Below are 25785 nucleotides of genomic sequence, written 5' to 3'. Positions count from 1 at the left end.
GTTTGTAGATTAAAGTGAATTCATTTCCCTGTGGAAAGGAGTAGCATGCACGTGAAAGAAGGTATAAATAGTGTGAAAAGTTGTATTGGAGAGGGAATAAAAGTCACAAGGGGGAAAGAGGCATCCCAGGCCCATTTTACTAACAGGGTGAGTTTTGAGTATGTTGTATTTTACTGCTCTTCTACTGAACTATTCAATAAAGTACTATGGCTCTTTTATGACTACTTTCAGTAATTGTTCATTGTTTCAAATCATGTTTTATTTATTACTAGTTATAAAAGTAACACTATCTCATTATGGAAAACTAGAAAATAGGGAAATATATATAAAGGAGGAAATAAAAGGTATTTGTGCCACTCAAATATAATGACCTCTTTTTAAAAGATCTATTTAGTCAAGTTTTCCCAAACGTTTGAACCTCTCTATTGCTATAGGTTGCTCTGGAATTGCAATCTTGAAGCTCCAAGCTCAGATCTGACCTCTGTTATTCCCACACAGCTACAGAGCTAGAGCCATTAGAAAGCAGTTACAGCAGAAGTGGAAGAGGAAAGAAAGGTTGTGTTAGCTTTGTTTTTTCAAGTATTTGCACAGAAGAATGTCATGCAGAAAGATGCCTGTATTATTCTTGAGGACAAGAACATTAAAAGGCAGCAAAACTCTGCTAAGGGTTACAAACAAACCATGGTGGAACCTTCAACCCAGTCAGGAAGAAGGGCTTTAGAACTTGTTTGTAGTAAATTGGAAATTGAAGGTGCTGTACTAACCATTGCTATATTCCTGTAGAAGAGTGATATATAGCTTCAGGGACCTAGTTGCTTAATTTGAACCTTAGCTCTAGATCTACTTTGTCCTATATATCTAATCCTGTGCAAAGGATGTAAGTTCTTGGTTACTAGGCTTTATATCTACAAAGAAATAATATCCGTGTACTGAGAGGTTTGTGGGTTATTGAATAAATTATTACATGAAAGGAACTTAGAGCAATGTCTTGAATTTAAGTAAATAACCAGTAAATATTTCTATTATTAAAATTCTGCTGCTACAGAAACACTTAAAGAAATGTTCAGCATCCTTAGCCATCAGAGAAATGCAAAATTAAACTAACTGAGATTTTATCTTATACCTACCTATCAGAGTGGCAAAGATAAAAATCACTAATGACAGCTTATGCTGGAGAGGATGTGTAATAAAGGAAACACTCCTATGCCTGGTGGGAGCATGAACTTGTAGTTTCTACTTAAAAAAGTAGCCACCTCCCCTCATATAAGAAAGGTGCCTTCTGGGCTGATCTTGTTCTCCTTACCTACTAAAGCATAGATCCAGTAACCTCTACTTCTTCTCTAATATGTTTATTAACATGTCAGAACATCTACTCTATGCCATAAACTGCTTCAAAATCACGGAGTCTAAGTCAATCAAATAAGTGAAGTCACTCACTTACTAAAGTGCACTCAACTATCAAGAAGGCAGTCTAGACATTCCACCGAGAAGTGTTTTATTTAAATGGTCATAATCCCCCACTATACTAGTCTCTCCTACACTGACAGCACTAAACCCTTCACATTTATGATGCAAATCACAAAAGTCTTAAATAGGAATGAAGAGGTAAAATTATGTAATTAGTACCTGTGCTTTCATATTGCTAGTTAACTCCCTGATGTGAAAAACATTATTTTATCCTTATTTCTTCTATTTGATTGAGGGACATTACACTTAATGTTTTCATAGTCTATATTTTATTACTTATGATACTGGCCTGGATGTAGGTATGATCTCAAAATTCTCTTGAGATGTTTTTTCCTTCCAATAAGCATTGAGCTTCTGGGCAAGAACACTTATTATCATCCTGAAAGAAAATGCAAGGAGTATGTCAATGTTCAGCACTTGAATATTTATTTTCTTTTAATCTCTCAGAAGTTCCTGTTAAACAGAATCCAACAATTTAGAATAATCAGCATACTTTTGAATACCTACGACTTAAAAAACTAACATAGGAGTCAACTGCCCTTGGGAAATCCTATAATAAAACAATAATGAAAACTATAACAGAAAAAACATACCATAATGTTAATAGCATAATGACTTATAGTCACTTTGGTCATGAAGTTAAAATCGTAAGATCCAAACAGATTTTTTTCAAGGCATATAGAATCATGCAATGAGTATTCTGTCATTTTCATTAGAGACTATGACAGAATGAGGACAGAGATAAATAATATGAATTATTAAATTTTCAGATAGGGACATGATTCAGGATCAAATAGAAAAATGAGAGGCTCATACACAAAACCTTATCTATTAGAAAATCAATCAAATATTAGCTTTATATGTCATTATAGTTCCTCTGCATCCAAACTAATCATAGCAGCATAGCACTAACATGGAAAATGTTCCTTCAACATTTTTCTGCAATAATGTTATTAGAAGCTGAATCTGAGTTTGCTTTCTTTTCTAATGAATAATTCCTATTAAATTCTATTCCCCAGGATTACAACTTAATGCAAATTTACACATACCTGGAACACTAGAAACTTGAGTACTTTCAAACCTCTCTTCACCCTCGGGAACATTATTCAGTATCTTTGCAGATCTTTTCTTCAGTGTATCTCTCCTTTAACCACCACCCTACTCATTTTAAATTAGATTTTTCACTACATGCACGTGACTGAAATAATCATAGACAAGTTCCTGTATCAACTCATCCCTTCACTACTACCAATACTTCCACCTCTCCATTAATAGCCTTCCCCCAAGTCATACACAGAGCCATATGCTTTGTTTTCTGATCTTCAGGGGTCCATTTGATCAAGAAAATTTTATGAGCTCCTGGGAAGATAAGTAGGAGACCTGCCTAGCTAACAACTGCACTGGAAGTATCTGTCGACCACAGAGAAATAGGACTAATAGGAAAAAAGTTCCTTCAACATTTTACTGCAAAGATGCTACAGGAGCCTGAAACTAATCCAGATAATATTTAATGATCAGTATTTTGGAACACTTAGATGGTAAGCTGTAGTTTATTTTGGTTCATCTCTATTCTTAGCAGAGTAATAGCTATACATTCTCCACCTCTAATGCCATGATAGGGAATTCTGAAGGCGTTCCACAAACAAGTGATAAGAACCACAATAGGAAAAGGGGTTGCCATCCTTCAAGGATAGTGACCTATGCTCTCATTGCTACTATTTTTTGATCACACACCAGGCAAGTGGCCTTTTTTGGTATATTCTCCATGATTAGAAGTTTCTCCTCTAGTTGAAAAGATGTCCAGGACATTTAAAGTGGTAGAATTTTATTTTCACATCTTTTCCTGTTTGGGGAGTCACATGTTAAAATAAATATATTCAAAAGCATACATATACATATATACATGCACATGTGCATGTATAAATACACATAACCACACATATATGCTCATATAGAAAATTAGAACATCACTGTAAATTTTCAGAGGAAAAATACAGGTTCAGAAAACAAGTGAGAAAACTTTAAGATTACACTCTACCTGGCCTCTAGTACAGAGATAACTTATAGCAAACCACACCACTGACACCAAATAAACAAAATCAACAAAGCAAATCCTAGGAAAGGGGGGGGGAATCCAGTTTCCAGAATTATTGTGTTATAAAGATCACAGGGCGAGCCAAACTCTTGGAATCCAGCTGCAGACAGGGAGGAGTGATGAGCAAAGGGGTCAAGACCAGGTTGGAGAATCCCACAGAAAGAGCTGACCTGACAAGGGGGAGCTCATGGACTCCAGTCTGATAGCTGGGAAACCAGCAAAAGACTGACCTAGAACCCCTGAATGTGGGTGTTAATTAGGGGTACTGGCCAGTCTCTGGGGCCTCTGGTAGTGGATCAGTATTTATCCCTAGTGTACAAATGGACTTTGGGAGCCCATTCCACATAGAGGGATACTCTCTCAGCCCAAACACATGGGGGAGGGCCCAGGCCCTGCTCCAAATGATGTGACAGACTTTGAAGACACCCCATGAAAGGCCTCACCATCCCTGGGGAGCAAAAACGGGATGGGATGGAGGTTGGTGGGGGGAACAAGGGAGGACGGGAGGGTGTGGGAACTGGGATTGACATGTAAAACAAGCTTGTTTCAAATTTAAATAAAAAATTATATATAAAAATCACAGGGCATACAAAGAAGCACAAAAATATGGTATGATCAAAGAAAAATGAAATCCAAAGAAACAGTCCCTGAAAAAGTTCTGGCTTAAAGATGCTCCAAAAGCTCAAGGAAGGTGTGAAGGAAGTCAAGTTCAAAGAGTTTTTTTTTTTTTTAAGAAAATGGAAATGGCAACAAGGAGACAGAAAAATATAGAACTGAGTAGAATAGCTAAAACAGACAATTCACTAGATGGATTCAAAAGCAGAACAGACAGAAGAATCTGCATGCTTAAAAAATTACTAAAATTGAGGAACAATTTAAAATTTAAGGGATGGAAATAAAATCCAAAGCATGTGTGCAGAACCACCTGTAGTCCACCATAGGCACTGTAGAGGACTAAATTGAAAAGAGACAGAGGCATCTTAAATGTAGTGTCTCTGATAACCACACGGAAAATAGCATGCAAATGGATTCAATCCAAACTCACAAATATATGATGCAATATGATGTGACAATAAGAATACCGGCCCCTTGAGATAGTTAAGTGGGTAAAGCTTGCTATCAAGTTTTATGTGCTGAGGTTGCATATGCTCACATGTGTGCACATACACATAAATTATTTTAAATGAATAAAAAAGAATATGGATGATTATGATGTCTAGAAACAGTACTACTATTAAAAAAATACCTAAAAATGAGGAAATGAAATTTGGCAGCCTGGATATTTTGGAGGATCAGGAGTTCATGGTCATCTTTGGCTAAACAGTGATCTTGAGGCTACAAAGGACCCTGCCTAAAAACATAATAAAAGGAAAATAAAGAAATGTGGCTAAGTTTGAGAAACATGCCAGAGTCGAAACTTCACTGAGCAGACTGTGAATAGATATATGGATGGATGTTAACTAAATGGGTGAGGGCTCAGAAGGAAGGTGCAGCAGCATGGTAGAGAAGAAGCTAGAGATTGGCTTAAAGACTGCCTAAATCACTGTAAGTAGAGTTAGAGATACAGATAGTAAGGATACTACTAACCAAGGCTCAGGGGAAATGAGCCAACACATTACTGGAAAATCTGAAACATGATCCTAGCTACATAGTCACAGAAAGCTTAGCAGAAAATGTCCTGAAGTTTCATGGATAGCACAGCTTGGAAATGATGAATTTGTACATTTGTCCAAGGAGCTCTCTAGATAAACCTCTGATGCTGTGTCCTCTTGGCTGGTCACATAAAATTTAGCAAAGAAAAGATAAATGAGAAGAACTGATAATGGGAAAGGAACCAGAACTTGACATTCTGGAATGTTCTCAGTCAGTCAAAATCACAAAGGTTATCAGAATGTACAGATTCATTGTCAAGGATTGTGAGCTCTTTGAATGAAGAGTAGGGTTAAACAGTCATTAGCTAATATCTCAGTGAGATCAAAAGGTCAAAATATTCAGTCACATACAAGGCTCTTTGGGAATATTAAGCATGTGACTCATGGACCTCCACAACTATTTCAGCTGAGGCCAAGAAGAGAAATAAGATTAACTAGGAAAGATCAGTCTAGAGCCTTTGTTAAGTGGAATGAATATTCATCACATCCATGGAAGACCTACAAGGTTTTTGAGATGGCAGGAGTACAAACACTTTCAGCTCTGACTGACATGAACAAATAGGGGAGAATATATAATGAAAGAATCATACTGAACTTTAAAAAATATACACATACAAGTAACATTATATACAGTGAGCATGATGTAATTAGGACTATGTATGTATGCACACATACATATGTGTATATAACAACGACTCCTGAAAAAAATCATGACTTTGAAAGAGAGCAAGGAGAGGTATATGGAAGGTTTTGGAGGCAGGAAAGGATAAAACATAATGTAATTATATGATCATCACAAAAATAAAAGAAATATTTAAAAAGACTCTAGTGATGATAACCTGATGAAATTACTCTGCTCTGAAAATATGCTACTCTTCATGAATAGGTAATTTTGAGAGTTGAACCACAGCCCAGAAGGTGCTTCAATGATAGGGGGCACTGTTATAAGGTTCAGAAAATTATGCCTAGTCTTTGATATTTAATAGAATTTGCATAGCTGGGTTTATGAAATTGCTTGGTACCTGTAACTCTTTTTCTTTTAAGTTTAAACCTCACTCGACACAGAATTTTTACATAACTAATGTCCTGTATAGCTCCTGCTGTTATATTTTAGCAGTAAAGTATTTGAGTGTGAGTATGTATGTGTTTGTGTGTGTGAGAGAGAGACAGAGACACAGAGACAGAGAGAGGTAGAGAAGAATAGTATCCCATGTACATCAGACTCAGAAAAATGTGATTTAGGTATGAAATATGGGACTTCTGAGATGATGACACTTAGCTAAGACTTTAGACTCTGAAACTTTTGATGATGTTGGGATGGGATATGGCAATCAGTTTTTGATTATTGATGCACCAGAGGACTGACAACAAAATAATAGTCCTTCAAAGTTTCTAGGTCCCAATAAAAAACAATCTGTGAATAACTTATGTTATATACAGTAAGAGAATTACTGTTACTCATTGTGTGACCTTAAAGTAGGAAAAATATTCTAAACGTCCAATGTAAGCAGAGGCCTTCAAATGTGGAAGAGTGAGCCAGAGGAGTCAGAATCAGAGGAGGCAATGTGAATATGGAAGCAAGTTACTGGAATGATGCAGTGTGAGGAGGATGCAACTCATCACTGCTGACTTTGAAGTTGGAGAAGAGAGCTTTGGGCCAAGGAATGCTGGCAGCCTCCAAAGTTGGAAAAGAAAAGGAATCGGATTCTCCCCTAGAGCCTCCAGAAAGGAAGACAGCCTGCCAACACCTTGATTTTAGCCCAGTGAGATCTGAGTCAGATGTCTAACCTACAGAACATTAATACAGTCAATTAGTGTTGTACTAAGCCACTAAATTTATGGTCAATTGTTACAACAATAGAAGATGCTTTCTGCTGTTTGCAGACAGAAGTTGAGGATCACTGTTCTTCCCTAAAATGTAAATTATCATCTGGATTCTCTAAAACCATTAGATATAACTTGGCACATAGTTCAGAAAAGGGGTTCTAAGAAAAGGGTGTGCCAACGTTAGCCTGGAAGGTAAATCCTCCTCTCTGCCTGTTTTGTGAACAAAATTGTACTGGCACAATATTCACCCCTTTACTTACTGTCAATATATATGCTCATACTATGATAGAATTGAGATGTTGGGTAAGAGACAGTGTGGTCTACAAAGATCCAAATATTTCTCTCTGGCCTTCTCAGAAAATATTTGCCAATCTCTACTTTAAGATCTGGCCCTTCCTTAACCATTTTGTTTGATTTTTCTTCACTTTAGTACATCACCTTATCTCCATTTGGCCCTCAACGTTCTTGTCAATAGAGTAGCTCATGGCACAACTGTTTACTAGCATCCCCTTCCTTTTGGACATCCTGTAAACTTTTAAGATTGTAATATTTATTTAAATGTGTGGGTATTTTCTCTGCAGGCATGTCTGTATGCCACATGTGTGCCTTGTGCCTATGGAGGCCAGAAGTAGCTGTTGGTTCCCTGGGAGCTGGAGTTACAGACAGTTGTGAGCCATCCTGTGGGTGCTGGGAACTGAACCTGGGTCCTCTGGAAGAACATCTGGTGCTCTTAAAGCCATCTCTATACAGCTCCAATCTTCTATCTTTTAAGGAATACCTCTTTTGTTTGTTAGATTTTTTTGTGACAAAAGTTTTTCTATGGAGTCTTGTCCTTCCCAGAATTTGCTCTGTGGACCAGGCTGACTTCAAACGCAGAAATCCATTTAAGGCATATCTTAAGTAATATCATCTACCTAAAACTTTCCTTATCTGTCTCATCAGAGCATATTCCCTGTATAGAATCATAGAGGTCTATTAGCCATTTTACTACTATTTAGTTATTTCCAGATATATGATAATCTATTATTATAAACAGAATGCAAAGTCCTTAAGGTAAGCAACTGTGTTTTGAAATTCTTTGGAAGATTCTACAAAACCTAGTTACTGTGATATGTATTAATGGCTTTCTCTGTTAAGTGCTTTGGAAGCTTTTTTTTTCTTTTGGTTTTTGGTTTTTGGAGACAGGGTTTCTCTGTATTGCTTTAGAGTCTGTCCTGGAAGTCAATGTGTAGACCAGGCTGGCCTCAAACTCAGAGATCCTCCTGCCTCTGCCTCCTGAGTCCTGGGATTAAAGGCATGTGCCACCAATGCCAGGCTTGCTTTGGAAGCTTTTTAAAGGCAAAGTTAACTCTAGAAATGTTTTAAGCTTGAACCATGATATTTATAGCTAAAATCCAATAGTTAAAAGTGATGTATTACAGATTATTTCTTTGTAGATATTCTAGTAGTATGATAGCTGGTTTAACATTTGTACTTTTGAATCTGTAATACTCACAGGAGGAATTTGTGACAGCTAACCATGTTCTCCAATCCTCTCAAATTCCCATTTTTGAGAGGGACAAAGAGAATGGAGGGTCTTGATATGTAGATGAGGCTATCCAAGAACTTATTATGTAGCCTAGGCTGGCCTTAATTCACAATCCCATGGCCATAGCCCCTGGGTGTTGGGATTAGAGGTCTATGCCCTGTATCTGGCTTCAAATTTCCATGTTTTTATCTAAACTCTTTCTACTCTGTATGAAGTTTGCATAAAGGGCAATAGGACCGGGGATCTAGCTCAGTAGTAGAGTTTGTGCTTGTATATACATGTACCCGGGTTCAGTCCTCAGCATAAAGGGCAATAGGACCGGGGATCTAGCTCAGTAGTAGATTTTGTGCTTGTATATACATGTACCCGGGTTCAGTCCTCAGCATAAAGGGCAATAGGACCGGGGATCTAGCTCAGTAGTAGAGTTTGTGCTTGTATATACATGTACCCGCCGGGTTCAGTCCTCAGCATAAAGGGCAATAGGACCGGGGATCTAGCTCAGTAGTAGAGTTTGTGCTTGTATATACATGTACCCGGGTTCAGTCCTCAGCATAAAGGCACAGGGCATGGTGATTCATTCCTATCGTCATAGCACTTGTGAGATGCCCATACACATAAAACAAAAATAAATATTTTAAAAGGAGATGGCAATGACACCCAAACTGGGCAATACTTAGCAAATTTATTATGCAAAAGACCCTATGTATGTTAGTATTGTCATTCTCTTTTTAGTAAAAAAATAAATATACAATAACTATTAAATTAAATTAAGCAGAAATCCTACATGTTTATAGAATGCCTTTATTTTAACTCTCTACAATTGCCTCAAATTATCATACCAAAACTAGGCATCAAAAAAACAAAGATGTAATGTATCCAAAAGAAAAAAATACAGATTTTTTATGGTGGTATGTTGGCAATAATAATATGGAAAGCTGTTGAAACATTTTAATGTCTAACATTTGGATTTCATAAATATTATTTAGGAAATTATCATAAATCCATCACTTTCACTCAAAAGAAAAATATTTGGTTCTATTTAACCATGTTATTTCTAAACTTTCACATTTAGGAGAGAAGCCTTGGTCAAGGTCTTCATTATGGGTCAGACTCAACTTTAAATGATTAATTTATTTGGATCCAGAACACACCGTTGCCATAACCACTGATAAACCTGAGTGACTAAAACCCAATTATGCTGAAATTAATTTGGGATTGCCACTCCAATCGCTATCTCTTTGTGAAACCTAAATCTTTGTCAAATCTAAAGTTCTTATGGTCTCATATAAATGAAGGAACATTTAATTAATTTTGTTGTAGCTCAGAGCCCAAAAAAACATTTCTGAGAAATGATTTTTCCTCCAACTCTTATGAAAAGATACTGCTGAGATTTTAAATAGAATGATACCAAATGTTCTCACATCTTCTTTCTTCATATCCCAAGGACACCCCCTACCTTTCTGTGCCATTACCTTTACTCTTCTCTGCTTAGAACAGTTATTCTCACCCTGGGGTTGCAGCCTTTTCGACAAACTATATCTCCAAAAATATTTACATTACGATTCATAACAGTAGCAAAATCATAGTTACACTCTAGCAACAAAATCATTTTATGGTTGGGGGTCACCACAACATGAGGAACTGTATTAAAGGGTCCTAGCATCAGGTTGATGAACCACTGGTTTAGAATACTTTTATCCTTAGTTCACCTAGAACTTTTCATTCAAGTTTAAGCTCAAATAGGTCTGTTTTAAGAAGCTTTCTTTGATTTCCTTTAGTAATATTTAAAGGTTGTTCTCAGCCAGGCAGTGGTGGCACACAAGTTTAATCCTAGCACTTGGGAGGCAGAGGCAGGTAGATCTCTGAGCTTGAGGCTTGCCTAGGTGACAGAGTGAGTTCCAGGACAGCCAGAGCTGTTACACAGAGAAACCAAAACAATAAGCAAAAAAAATGTTCTCCTCAGTTTGCATACACACCTTGATTATTTTATGTGTATTTGCTTCATAATTTAATATACCACAATTGTTCATAACAATCAAGAGCTCTAACTTTTTTTTTAAATGTACCAAATTAAAGTTTGCTTCTTACTTACAGAATAGTACCAGGTCAGTGAGCAAATCTGTAGGGAGTACTCAAAGCCAATACCAATAAAGAGGCAGTTTTAGAAGTGAGATGCAACATATCCTTCAAACAGCAACCACTCTAGCACATAGCTATGAAATGTCATAATCACACCATGGAAATTCTGTGGTCATTTGTAGACACAAAACATAATACAACTGAAAGCTTCCCGAGACAGAGTATTTAGAAATGTTTGGAGGAGTGCTTGTAGAGAATACTAGTGTTAACCATCTTCTGAAGTATTTACAGGTCACATATTTTTTCACATAAGAACTGAATCCCCACTCCTAGAGTGCTATTGTGTTCGAAATATAATTAAATTATGTCTCTCTAAAATTCGTGTAGAAGTCCTTAGCCTGAATACCCCATAAGTAGGTGTTCCCTAAAAGAAATAATAAAGATCATATGAGATCATAGGGGTGAGCTCCAATCATTATAGAGGCCAGAACACAGACAATTAGGCCAATGGGTAACCAGGTGAGAACACAGTGAGACAGGTACAACTGTAAGCTGAGAAGAAGAAATCAACCCTATTGACTTCTTGAGCTCAGATTTCTGGTATCCAAAATTAAGAGAAAATACATTTATGTAGTTTAAGTTGTTCTATGATATTTTGTTATGGCAGCCTAAGACAAAAAATCTACAAGAGAAGACAGAAAGCCTACAATTGGTATGTTAGACCCTGATAATCAACAGTAATTTAAATATGGTCTATATCTGGAAGAAATAAAGGTAACAGAAAAATAAAACGAGATTCCAAGATGTGATACTCAGCCAGGTAGTCTGATTTCTCCCTGTAGAGTTTGGGGAGAGATAACACCAGTGCTGACCTATATTAAATTGAAGCTCTAACTTTTTTATCCTATGTCCTTTACCTAACACATACAAGGTATCAAATCTAGGGTCACATGCATGCCAAGCTAGCATTCTCTTACTGAGTTGTATCTTAAACCCCAAACCTATTTTCAAGTCGATTTTAACAACTTTTTTCAATTCCTAAAACATCCCTATTGGTAGGTGTCAAGTTCCCTATGTATCTTCCCTAGATGCTTCTGTGAGTGCATATATATCTACCTTATTGTTCTAGCATTTCTAAAAGTTACCATTTCACTGGCTTCAAGAAAATTTATGGGACAAGTTTCCCCTCCCCAACATGTGCACAATGACTTTATCCATTTGCTTCAAGATGAAAGACAAGGTTCTTCATTTAACCAGAAATCTTTTCTCAAAGTACTTCTATAGTCTGTAATTTCTAAAGGTAAAGTGGAAAGAGCAAGCTCATCTCTAATCCTGGAAACTATATTTGCAGTCATTCTCTGTTAACCTCTCCAGCTGGCTTTTAGCGGTGCTTTAGAAACTTTAGAGAGCAGGATGGTATCTGAGCAATTTATCTGAAACCTCTCAGGTTGACAGTGACTCACCGGTATTCCTTGGTGTACTCAAAGTCTTGTTTGTTGTAGGCAGGTTTTAGGAAATTGCACTCAATGACTCCAATTACTCCCACACCTTCTCCACAAGTTGGCTTAGAAGAAAATGTTAATTTCAACAGATTACTATTGAAGGCCTAGAGGCATTTCCTTTCGATTCCAAAAAATAATGGAAGAAGGTTACACAGTATTCATGGGTAAGGAAAGGCCATGAAGATGTAGAGGAACACATAGAATACACTTTAATAGACTGGTTCCTGACAAGTTCTAGAGTAAAGATTTTCTGTTTTTTTTTTTTTTTTTCATTTGTTGGAAATAGACTTTTTCATATACTGTGCCCCGATTACAGTTTCTCCTCCCTCTACTCTTCACAGCGCTTCCATTCTTCTCCACCTCCCATCCCATCCGGATCCACCCCCTTTCTGTCTCTCAGACTGTTCAAACAATGATTCACAGATCCCTAGAATTCCTCAGCTCTAGTACTATCTAGGCTTCATCCACATGACTCCATTTTCATAAGTTTCATATTCTAGGATGGCCAAGAGGCTCACTGGAATAAAGGATTTTACATTGTTAAAAGGCCATATTATATAATAAGGTTCTGCAGACGTGAAACAAAACCTTATTTTCAAATCAGGGGTGTGATGTAATCACCACACCAAATCTTATAACCTAGACATTTCCATACATACATAGGCCAGCAAGGAAGTCCCAGAGTCAGAGGAGAAGTGCAAGAGATCTTGGAGTTCTAAAGCTTTTTTACTCTTGACTTGAATCAAGGCGTGATTAAACTGACACTTAGCCAGGAGTTGTGTAAAGATGATATTACAGGGAAAACCAAGATCTCACAATTGACCATTCCAGGGCTTTTTATTACTATCCTTCTATGACACACATAGCAGTGTGTTGTGCACTGTGCTTCAGCCATGCAGTCTTCAAAACAGGAACAAAGTGGTCACTTGTGGAAATCATTACTTTAAATGACCATTAAATAATCAAAAATAATGGTAGCATTGGTGTAATCTGGCTTATGAAATGTTTCACATCATTTATCACAGTTAATATCTTTTAACCCTCTAAATTGAAAGGAAGATAAAGAAAACTCTTTCTACTTTGCTGGCATAGAAATGGAACCTCAAAGGAATTACTTGCTTTATTCAGGGACATAGCTTATAAATAGAAAACCCAAAGCGTAAATCCTGACTTTTTTCAAACACTAAATTTTATGAACCTTACAAAACATCTTTACTGTCTCCACAAGATAATAATTAGAGCTATTTTACACAATGATAAGTTGATACACAGGGTGTGGCTGATATGCCTGAACTCCATTCCTTATAAACAGATAACTAGTAGCCAGGTTAGCCCCCCATATACTGATCCAAAATTTCAGGGTCAGAATCTAACAAATTTCATGAGATGTGTCTTAAAATCATTAATGTGTCTATCTTCCCAGAAATTTAAGGTTCCCCTCCCATTTTTTGCAGGCCTCTATGACAAAGCAATATTAGCCACTCACCTTTAACTGGCAGCCCACCTTCTCAAAGGCCTTAATAAGGCGGTTGTTATGATACATCATTACTCCAAACTGGTTGTGATACTTGCAAGAGAATCCAAATGTGATTCTCACCTGCTTATTCTGAGAAGAAAATCATTAAGGAGACAAACGCCTGAGGCTTTAGGAGAAAAAAAAAAAAGTTTAAATTATAGAAAAGAAAAACCTAGCAAATGTCACTGCATGTGAGCCAACATAAACTTTCTAGAAGGCATGTAAAAAGTAAGCAATGTCTTGCTCTACTTTTTTTGTTTTTGTTTTACCAAGGCAGGGTTTCTCTACTCACAGAACTCTGTCTCTGCCTCCCGAGTGCTGGGATTAAAGGTGTGTTGTGCCACCACGGCTTGCTCCACTTTTTTTTTTTTTTGGCTGCCACAATGTGAGCTAGCTACTCTGCTCCACAATCTCTTTTCTGCACAGTGGCCTGAATCTCTGAAGCCATGAGCTAAGATAAATCTTTCCTTAGTTTCTCTTACTATCTGTCACAGAAATAAAAAACTTACAGTCTCTGTAAATGACAAGTTATGTTTATCAATACCATAGCATAAATGGGTCAGGAATGGTGGGAAATATGATACAATTGGTAAACCTAGTACTCTAACATTTGACTGAAAACATATAAAGTTTCTGGGCTCTAGGAAGTCAATACAAACTTCAAATAGGACCCTATTCCAAAACAGCAACAACCAAACAAGGTAAGACAAAACTTTCCCAAATCAACCAAAAGTCTCACACCAGAAATTGACATTTTAAAGATAATGATTGCCAAATATTTTGTGCTGGACACTTTTACAATTGTTAATAATGGGCTGAAGGTAAGGAGGAAATACATCAAATTTGTATGAAGATCACAGAGAGGAGTAAAGAAGAATAAATAAATCAGTATCAATTAACTGTGTTCTACACTCATCTCTGGAAAATAATTCCAGTATTTGGGGGTTCATTTTAGTCATGCCAACAGTGACTCTGTATGACTAAAACTGTAGTATGAGAAGGTAACTGGATTAATAGGAAGGGAAGCTGAGGTAACTATAGTATACATTATTGAAGGTGGCCTGATAGAAACCCACAACGGTAAGAAGCCACACTCAGGAAAGTGACATATCATAAAACAGAAGCTGGAAAACATACAGTTAGAGGGACTCAGCTAACTCACAGCACACACAGCTTCCTACAGAAGGTGAAGTCATAAACAATTTCCTCACTTGCTAACTCTGATTAGCTTGCTAACTTAATTTGAGCTTATTTAAGCAAATTTTCTAGTAGAGGTTATTGGTTTCCACAAAGGAAAAAAATTCACTGTGAGTAATAACTATATCGTTTATTTTAAATAAGCAATTCCTAATCGTGGTGTGGCGTTAAAAAAAAAAAACGAAGTAAAATAATGACTTTGATTTTTAAAATGCAGAGAACATGTCTATATGGCCAAGAGTCATATTCCTAGTTACTACAAAATAAAAAAGGAAGTGTTCATAAATACTTGAGTTCTCAGTGATCTGAAGACTAATTTTTTTTCTTTCCTCAAAATGCCACCAATGACGGTGGTTAATTAGCATGGTTCATCTCAAGATTGTCCCTAGTATCTGAAATCCATTTACAGTGCTCTTCTGGGTGCCTGTCATTATGAAAAGGTCCCAGAAATCCATGTTGAGCTTGTTAGTGATTCATCTCCTCCCACAAATACCTTTAATTTCCACTCACTAATTCACATCCAAGTCTAAATCTGGACCTAGTACAACAAAAGCTGTAAGACAAAAAACTTCAACTAAAAAGTTTAATTAAATGGAGAGATGGCTCAGCACTTAAGACTACTGCCTGCTCTTCTAAAGGTCCTGAGTTCAATTCCCAGCAACCACACGTTGACTGACAATCACTTGCAATGAAATCTGGTGCCCTTTTCTGGCCTTAAGGCATACATGCAAGCAGAACACTAAGTACATCATAAATTAACCTTTAATTTTTTTAATCGAATGTAATGGGAATGTCTATGGATATGATTCTCAAATCTGGCTGCTCACTGACATATATTGAGGATTTATAAATAAATATATCTAATAAAAAAGATTTCAAAGCCAGGTGTGGCAGCATATAATTGTAATTTTAGCACTCAGGAGGCTGAGGCAGGAGAATTACCTCAAGTTCAAGGCCACCCTGTGTTACACAATGAGTTTCAGGACAGTTTTTATTTATCTTGTTATAAATAAATAAGTAAATCAACATTAGATTTTGACATCTACTAAACCATGATCTTCAAATTCACATGACTTTTATTTAATAGTCTGCAGTCAGTATCTGATAAAACTGCTGCAGGACACTTAAAAAATTCTCTCTTCAAGGGTAGTGTTTTAACACACACTTTGATTTGGAACAAGGCAGGGATTTGGCTGTTTACCAACAGAGAGATTTACCACAGAATGAATAAGTCAGCAGCATGCAAGGATACTGTGAAGGGAGACTTATATACATCATGTTCAACACTGGCAAGGCTCTTAGCAATCATCTGTGTAGTCACCTTCTTTTGCCGCAGAAAAATCTTCATCCGGGGCTTCATATACAGAATACTACAAAATGCCTATGGATTTTTGAAAGGAATTTGTTATGCATATTGCTAATTCTACAGATATCTCCCCAAAACATCACTAGTCAACTGAGGCTATGCTTGGTGCTCAGTTTCTATACTTTTTCCTACTACATTAACTACCATTTTGAGACGAAAGTAGCTATATTAACTAAACTGCTTCGTGTAGATGGAGAAAAGGAATCCCAGGAGAGTTTCATCTCTACACACCTGCACTTCAATTCTGTTTTAGGATGTGTTCAAGTTATAGGAAATTGTACATCCCACTGTTGAAAGGCTATCCTTTCTCTCCCCTCCTCTCTCTCTCTCTCTCTCTCTCTCTCTCTCTCTCTCTCTCTCTCTCTCTCTCTCTCTTTTTGCCTCAAAAACCAAACACACCAAAACTGTGTAGCTTTGGAGCCTGTCATGGAACTAGCTCTTGTAGACCAGGATGGTCTCAAGGATTAAAGGCATGCACCGCCACCGCCTGGCTGAATGACTATTATTACTCACCCGTAAGGAATACTCTGTTTCTGGCAGCTCAGAGGTAACACCACCAACCTCTTTTTCTTCAGCATCGAAGTCTGATACCAGGATATCATATTGATCTGTATCAAAGTCAAGCTCAGATTTTCCATCTTTGTTTCTAAGTAAAAGAGACAAGTAGCAATTTAAGAATTGGCTCCCTTGTGGTGGGGGAAGGGGGGTGCATTAGGAACCCAACAGAAATGAAATATAAGCTAACACTCAGGTAAATGCTGTTTCTCCTGACTACCACTCCAAAGGAACTACAGACTATGCAATCTGGGGAGAAAACAATATTTAAGTTGTTTCTATTCTAAATCAATCTACCATGTTTCATAGTGTTAGTGATGTCAGGTTCATAAGGAAAGACAAGAAGGAATGTGGAATATCTGTCATCTAGTGAGTCAAATGGATGTCAGCTACCCTCAAGGCAAGATCTTAAGTGTCAGCTTTCTGATTGCTACAAAAACAAGTCACTAAATATCACTATTTCCAACTGAATGAACATATGAATCCAAATCAATTTCTGCTAACTTCAGCAGCAGATTATGGATTAATAATATACCAGGATTTCCCCCAGATCTAGTCCTATGACTTTTTCCCCCTAAAAAAAGTCTCACTAGGTATCCCAGACTGACCTAGAACTTAACTATATACACCAGGATTGTCTCAAACTCAGAGAAGTCCACCTACCTCTTCTTCTGACGTGCTGTGATTAAAGGCACGCACCATGATGCCAGGCCTAGCACTAGGAATGGTTAAAAGGCAACACACACACACACACACACACACACACACACACACACACACACACACCACCATTGCCACCACCACCACCACCACCAACTACTACTACTACTGCTGAACATCATCTATTTTCTAGCCCTCTGAACTAAGGAATCATAGTACACATATAAAAACAATGGTATTCCTCTCATATGGACCTTTCTTATTCTTGGTCTTTTTGATTACTTAAGCTTTAGAAGTACTTGGCAGGCTACTTCTCTCCAAGACCATGTGCAACCTCACCATTTCAGTATCAGGGGGACAAAACATAAAGAATCACATTTGCTCCTGGAAAAAAAAACCTTTAAATTTGTTTTTTAAAAGATGGGTTACAATCTCTCTACTAGAATGTTAGTTTTCAAACTTTGTTCTGTAGAACAGTAGTCCCTGGAGATATTCTAAGAAAAAGAGAAAGTGTGTGAACAAATAAAATTAAGAAACAACATTTAGCCTGTAGAGCCCCTCAAGATCCAATGTTAACTTCCCTCACACTCCCATCAAGAGTTGCTATGCTGAAAACTTGCCTCCATTCTCAAACCTACTAGGGACTACGGTGGCATGCAGCCCGTTATAAGGCCCACACCAAGGTAAAGGTGCGTCCTGGATTTTTCAGGATAATTGGGATTCTTACTATCCTAGTGCACTCTAGTACAAATACCCCTCCCTATTTTCTCTGCCCCTTACTTTTGCCATTCAGAAAAAAAAAATCTGGAAAAATCACTTAATAAAAGAAAAAAGGGGATATACTAAGATGGGAGGTAGTGTGCACGCCTTTAATCCCAGCACTCAGGAGCCAGAGGCAGGTGGTCTCTATGAGTTCAAGGCCAACCTGGTCTATAAAGCAGGTTCCAGGACAGGCTCCAAAGCTATAGAGAAACACTGTCTCAAAAAAAGTGGGATATACTAATACTGTATTACTCTTTTAAATATTAGCACGTGAATGTGTCTGCAAAAGTCTTCTAACAAAGCAATATAGGAGGCTTTAAGGCAGTTTTTATCAAAATCATGTGACCATGAAAGCTTTTAAGTATAAGTGAGAAATAATGCTCAAAGAAAAAAGTGTGTTTCATATGTGTAAATCATTGGGGCTACCACAACAAAACAGTCCCAAGTTATACAAATTATATCACTAAGGTTTTCCCAATGGGGCATATGAGCCCTTCTTATAATTACAGTGTCTATATAAACCAGTATTATATATATATATATATATATATATGTATATATATATATATATATATATTTTACCCAGCTAAGAAATTAGAAAAGTGCTTCACATATAGAGAAAAATTGAACATATTTGTGGACTGTTCTTTTAAACAGATAAGTAATCATCCAATGCTATAAAGTTTTTAGGCTTTCTGTGTTTAAGCTTTAATGCACTCTTAAATCCTATTTGCCATGCCAAAATAGACTGTCTCTTGATTGTTGGTTAGCTTTAAAGTTATGATCTTAATACAGCTCCATTGAAGTTAAAACTGATCTGCTTCAAAGGTTTTTGTCTATTCCAAGCTACTCTAAAAGCACGAATACAGGATTTCTTATTTTTAAAATATCATGTGTATTTTACTATAGTCTTTCTTATTAATTCATTTTAGTTGGTCATTGCATAAAATAACCATCATCTGCCAATCTTAAAACAATGTCAATGAACATGGATTGGGAAATATAAAGGATTCTGAAGATCTCACAATAACGTTGCATTGTATCATCATGATGATTTGTAGCTACAACCTCAGGATGTGCATATTTTCACCTTATATACACACCATTTTATCAATGAAGACCACTATTTCAAGAGAATCCAGGAAGTTACAGAGAGATAACTTTCTCAGTATTTACCCAATCTAACCTAGAAAATAATGTCAAAATGCACTTTATCATACGATGTTGGCTTATTAGAATCCAACACCCCTGTAATACTATACCTGCGGACATTCCAAATGAGAACACGTGTGCCTTTTTTGCCTGGGATGGCATCAAACTGAGATAGCAGGTCCTTTTCACTGTTGAAAATTGAATAGTTCAAGATGGCTTCTAGGCTGGGCAAAGAATCTTCAGTAACAATCATTTTTTGTAAGACAAAATCAGTCAAAGAAATTAACATCTTATGAGGATGGCATAAGAAGTAAGAGTCATAATGAAACTCACTGGGTTACAAAAATGGACTTGAAAAAAGGAGGACTAGCTGAGAAGGGGAAGAGGATCAGTGGGAGGAGTCAAGAGAAGGTGAAGTAAATATAATCTAAACATATTACATACACGATAATGTGATAATGAAACACATTATTATATAGTTACATAAATTAATAAGGACTAATGAAAAGAGCGCCTATGAGGTTACATGTAGACACAAAATCTACATGCAAAGGATGGGCATTACTGCTACAGAAAAAAGAAAGTGGAAAGTTAGGAAAGGCTGCTTATTCAAACATCAAAATCACTAATACTTGCAGAATACAGCTGCAAAGATGCAATGTATACAAAGAAAGTATTTCATTAAGAAAAAAAGGGGGCAAAGGCCAAAGGCCAAAATTCTTCCTGCCATACTCCTCCCATCAGAAGTGACAGTTCATCCAGGTATATACAAATGAACCATTCTGCTATCAGATAATCTAGCCAGTAGGACATTTCTAGGAGCATAAACACTAATGCAGTTAGCATTTATGGGGCAAAGGCCCTGAGAACTTTACCACAGAACAGTGTCTAGCAAAAAGATAATTTTATAAATCACACTGTAACAAGTGAGAATTTGAACACAGAAAAAAAAAAGTTTTTCAACTTCTGCTAATGGTCCACGTTTTTTTTTTTTAAAAAAAAACTATTTAATAGAGGGGATTTTCAGTTGTGTTTGAGATGTTTGAATGCCTCTTCAAATGTAAAAACTTATTGGAAATATGAACTATCAGGTAACAGCTGGATTTGACCTGAAGAAGAGGTTCTGCCAAAGTAGTCAGACTAATATTAATCAATTATAATCAATTAGTTTCCATTTCTAGGAAGGATATTGCTTTGCTGGCTGAATGGGACAACTGGTACAATAACTGCCTGGGCCTGGATACACTCCAGGTAGGACTGTGACAGAAGTCCAACAGTGAGAGTACACCCATTCTTGGTGAAGACCAGAGCATCTTTTCCCAGCCGCATGGAGCCCGACTTGAAACCATTACCAAAGACTCCGATAGGACACTGGCTCTTCTTTATTACTTTATCTGTAAAGCCAAAGCTGAAATTACAGAAGAAAACGGAAGTGAGCAAGGCAAAAGGCCTCCACCAACAGCAGAGAAAATGGCTAGCTTACACATGCAGAACAGCAACAAGTTCTGTTTTCACTCTTTTTCGTACTTCCAGGCAAAACATAGGAAATTATGATTGGGCTCGGAGACCAATTTTCCAGTGTGCCTTGTGTGTACTTCAATATTAAATAGTTCTATATGCCAGAGTCACACTTTGCAAATGAAATGCTCCTACTGGCGAACGTAACAGTAGGAGCCAGAGAAGGCCTTGTGCAGCTGCCTTTCTTGTTTAGATAAATCAGCCCTGACTGCTATGAGTCGGGGCTATATGAAAAGAGCTGTTACCTGGAGAGGGTCATGGAAGTACGAGCAGTGCTAAGTGAGGTGCTTGGACTAAGCACCTTCTCGTCTGGCCACATCACCCTCTAAAAATCTCAAAGAGATCATTTATCTTGACAATTCCAACTCCCCACCCAAAGGATAGCCCTCCTAATTCTAAGCCTCAGTTCCATCTGCTGGGACAGTTCACTGGAACACTGCCAAGGGATAAAAATAGGTAGTTCTGCCCGTGAATATCTGCAAACAGCTGCAGTATAAAGTCTCTCTTGTTCTATTAAAGGCCTCTCACTGAGTCACCTCAGCAAACTCTGCAGCCCCTTGTCATCAGCTTACTCCGAGAGTCAAAATCCTCCCCTGTCTTGTGTTTTCCATTTAAATACTCAGATACACATCCAAATAACCGAATATAAAAGTATGTAAACATGTGACACCTACAAAATGATCTTCCCCTCCACCACCACAAGTAACACAAATTTGGGGGAGTGCATGTCTCCAGATTGTGCAATTTCACAATGATGTACACTGCTATTAGAATAATAGTTATAGGAGCCCTGAGTTATGCATTATGCTAAGCACTGGAGACACAAATGTTAATACAACCGATATGAGTCTTGCCTTCATAACTGATAGCCAACAGGATTTCACGTTACTACAGATTAGCTGCTTCTCCAACATCAGTGAAAGAGACACTGTCCCCACACAGTACAGCTGAGAGAGTTGGTTCTGGCCTTATCTTTCTGGTGGGAAGAGAGTTCAACTACCTGGTCTCCATTTCCAGAAGGCTATGGTTTTGTGTTTACTACCCAACAAAAGGGAGCAGCTTTCAATTTTCCATTATATAATGTTATGTAACAATGTACTGATCAGTTCTCTAGGTCTCCGTGCACCCTGAAAATAAATCTAATGTGAAATGAAAACAGTTTTCAGGGAAGTGGTCCTCTGAAAAGAGAACACTGAGTTAACATTATGTCTGAGCCCTAATGATTCCAGGAAGTAAGGCCTATAAACTGGTAAGATTCTGATATTTTCATTCCTCTTGCAGAAGAGCTGGCTGGAAAAGACAAACTCATTAGGAGGATAAAGGTACAGTCTATGTAAAATACATCAATTATAAAGTAATATTCTATCTTTAACTTTAAACTGACTCTAGGAGTCACCCTGAAAACTGGAGTGTACTGTTCCTTATCAATACTCCAGACCCAATGACATACCTAAAATCCAGGGATCTTTAGGAACAGACCTTTGGCCTGCCGCGTAAAATGAATTTGTATGGTCATTAGGAATTATTTTTTTCTACTATCACAAAACTTTCAATTAGGTAGTCAAGGGAAAGTGATACAACAGGCAAACCATCAATCTTATTTTCTAGTCTCCTCTACCATTTGTTACCTATTTTCCCCTCCATGTGTATAGATCCTTGTATTAGTTACTGTAAGTGGAGCAGGTGATGATACAAGGTTGAAAGGATAAGTAACAGGGCAGAGTCAAAACCAGAAGGGAAAAGGATAAAAGCAAGGAGAGGAGAAATGGAAGCTCTAGACTTTGTTCTATTACTAACTCTTCCATGCGCTCTATTTTGCCAAAGGTCCCATGTTAAGTGTTCTATTTAACTGCAAATACCTAATACAAGAGCATTCACCATACTTAACAACAGAAATGTGTAAGTTTATATAGCTTTATATAGCTAAAATGATTTCAGAAGAGACATCTTGGCTTAGATGATTCATCTTCACTAAGTCAATCTTGTTCTAGCCTCTCTTGTAACAAGTACCATTGTTTATACACCAAGGGACTTGAATACTGGCACTCTAGATGGACTACAAGAACAAAGCAATTTCCTCTTGAATAACCTTAAGATGTCAGGAATCTAGATTCTGAAGAGATAAATTTAAAATGGGATGCTGACTAATAAAATACACCATAGCAGAACTCCAGGGAAATACATGAGCAGGCGTATGTGTTTATTTCCTAGATACAATGGTGATGTGATGTGTACTGTAAGTGGCTGAAAGACTGGCAAGCAGGCTGTTACTCTCCAGCTGCTGTTTTGGAGCAGACCTACTATGCCATGGGATTCTGAGCAAAGGCAGCAAAGGTCTTCGATCTGTGACTTTGTGCTTCTTTTTAATCCTTGACTTTTGAAAAAGGCTCTCCACCTTGCTGGGAAAGGCTGCTGAATGGATATATACTGATTCACATACTATCCAAGAATCCAAAAAGGACACAACAGTGGGCTTTTAAAAACTGAATGAAACATTTTCTTTAACTTAGTTTTGTTCTTCCCCTTGAGGTGCTGGGGATTAAACACAAGATCTTTACATGCCAGTCAAGTGCTTGATCACTTGCTTTTTTTTAGTTTGATTTTCATGGGTTTCTGTGTTTATGAAAGAAACTGCTCCTTCACATACACACCCTAGTTTATCAGCTTGAAAACAGGAAGAGTATCATAGTGAGTCATGAAAACAGTCACAGGATACCAATAAATGTCAGGGTCAAACAGAATGGCTATAAGCTTAATGCTTTCACATACTTTGCACAGCAACTTCTATTATTTTTTCCAAATACAAAATAAATATGCCACAAAATGAAAAACAGAAAAATACTTCACACACCAATAATATTCAAAATTGCTTCTGAAGTTTAGAGTGGTTTTTTTCTTCTTCTTCAAAAATTGTGGTGGGGTAGGGTCACAGAGAGCAGATAGAATAGCCCTGGCTAGTCATGTACAAGGCACTGCTAGACAAACAATCATGGGAAGTGAAGTCTTGGGTTAGACTGATTAGACTAAATGATCTCCTTTAAATAAATGGTACCTTTTAGTTAATTCATGTTTCTTTTGATATATAATCACAAGTAAAATCCAGTATACACACTACTTTAAGTACTCATTTATACAGTTTTCTAAAACTAATTTTTAAATATAAAAAAACTAGTGATCTGAATATTTGGTGTGACAGGTGAAAATACTGTGGCTACAGGATGGATCTGGACCAAAACTTATTATTATTTTTTAAAATACTTGTTTTTATGTAAATAGATATTTTGCCTGCAAGCATGTATGTGTATGTGTATCACATGCATACAGTGCCCATGGAGGCAAAAAGAGGGTGTCAGATCCCCTGGAACCAGAGTTATAGACAGTTGTAAGCCACTATGTGGATGCTAGGAATTGAACCCAAATCCTTTGGAAGCCTCTTAAACAATGAGCCATTTCTTGGGCCCCTGGATTTATTTTTAAATCATCTTCTTCCCTTCTTTCTTATAACTATATCAACTTTCATATAAATAGTTGCATAGAAAAAAATGGAAAGTGTTTCTATTTGCTGGGCCTACTGTTTGGTGCCCATGGAACTGGGATAAGGTGTTGTAGGAAGAAAACAGTGTTGGTCAGTAGGAGCTAAGGAGGTGGCTCAGTAAGTAAACTGTTTGATGTGTGAGCAAGAGGACCTGAGTTAAGGTCTCCAGGACCCACATAAAAACCTACACTCCAAAGAGCAAGCATAGAGGAGGTAGAAACAGACAGATATCAGGGGATTGCTGGCAAGCTAGTTTAGTTGAAGGTAAATCCCAAGTCCAAGGAGAGACTTTGGTGGAAAAAAAGGTAGAGAGTAATTGAGGAAGACATCAACCTCTGGTTTTCATACAGAGACATACATGTACACACAGATACACAAACATGTACATACACATAAACACATACAAAAACAGATGACCAGTAATTTTAGAGAAAAGTAATAATGCAGGATTAGACATAAATATTATAGTTCTATCCTATGTAAATTGTCTCCTTTTTTTAGTAGGTACTATTCATTTTAGAGAATAAAACTGATGTTGTGGATTAGAGAATCAAGTCAACTCTCTCTCCATTCACCACATACTGGGTATACTTTGCCTCACTTCTATAGCTTTACCTCGAGTTTTGTTTTGTTTTGTTCTGGCAAAGCTTCATAGCACAGAAAAGCCCAGAACTCTCAAGGCTCCTAGGTTTCTTTCCCAAGCGCTGGGATTACCTGCATGCACTATCATACCTGGCACTCAAATATTCTTCTAACTAAAATAGAATAAGAGACTAAGGGCTGGAGAGGTAGCTCACTGCTTAAGTGCACCAGCTGTTCTTCCAAAGGACCTGGGTTCAATTCCCAGCACACACGTGTCAGCTCGCAGCTTTTTGTAAGTCCAGCTCCATGTAAGCAAAACATGAATACACATAAAACAAAATATTTTATTTTTTTTTTTAAAAAAAAGAGACTAAGTTAAAAGTACAGATTGCTGAGTAGTAAAACATAACCACTTACTTTGGCCAAATTTCATTTTTGTTTCTTTGAAGGAGCAAAAGGACTTCCTCATAAACAGCTACTAATTCAGTAAACTTTCCAATAAAACTACAACACAATGAATTTGTTTTCCATTTATAGGACTCTGAGCCCTTTCCCTTCTCGTCAGCACTGATCTATTGTTACCCACACTTTACATGCTCAAGTTCAGGAAGCACATGGGGAGTTAACAACCACATCTGCTAAAAAGGAAAAAAAAAAGAAGGAAAAGGTTGAAGAAACACCCATCTTGCACCAAGTTGATATGGGAAGACAAACGTTTAAAAATAATGAAATCAACTCTGTCTGACAGTATGCACTTTTCTCCACCTTCACTAGTTAGAAAATACCCCCTCT

General features: G+C 37.2%; 1 protein-coding gene across 1 annotated transcript in view; it reads right to left on the bottom strand.

Annotated features, from left to right (window-relative positions):
* Morc4 (MORC family CW-type zinc finger 4) overlaps positions 1–25785 on the bottom strand; it is a 55739-nt gene that overhangs the window by 22193 nt on the left and 7761 nt on the right. Inside the window, exons 4-10 of the mRNA XM_051178914.1 lie at positions 20549–20766; positions 19469–19616; positions 16743–16875; positions 16116–16244; positions 13637–13756; positions 12112–12212; positions 1757–1846 (exon numbers count right to left, since the gene is read on the bottom strand). Of these exons, the coding sequence (XP_051034871.1) occupies positions 1757–1846; positions 12112–12212; positions 13637–13756; positions 16116–16244; positions 16743–16875; positions 19469–19616; positions 20549–20766 (939 nt within the window). The remainder of the gene's footprint in view (positions 1–1756; positions 1847–12111; positions 12213–13636; positions 13757–16115; positions 16245–16742; positions 16876–19468; positions 19617–20548; positions 20767–25785) is intronic.

The sequence above is a fragment of the Phodopus roborovskii genome, unplaced genomic scaffold, assembly GCF_943737965.1.
Source record: "Phodopus roborovskii unplaced genomic scaffold, PHOROB, whole genome shotgun sequence".
In the NCBI taxonomy this organism is placed as follows: Eukaryota; Metazoa; Chordata; class Mammalia; order Rodentia; family Cricetidae; genus Phodopus; species Phodopus roborovskii.
This window is presented reverse-complemented; position numbering and strand designations above follow the sequence as displayed.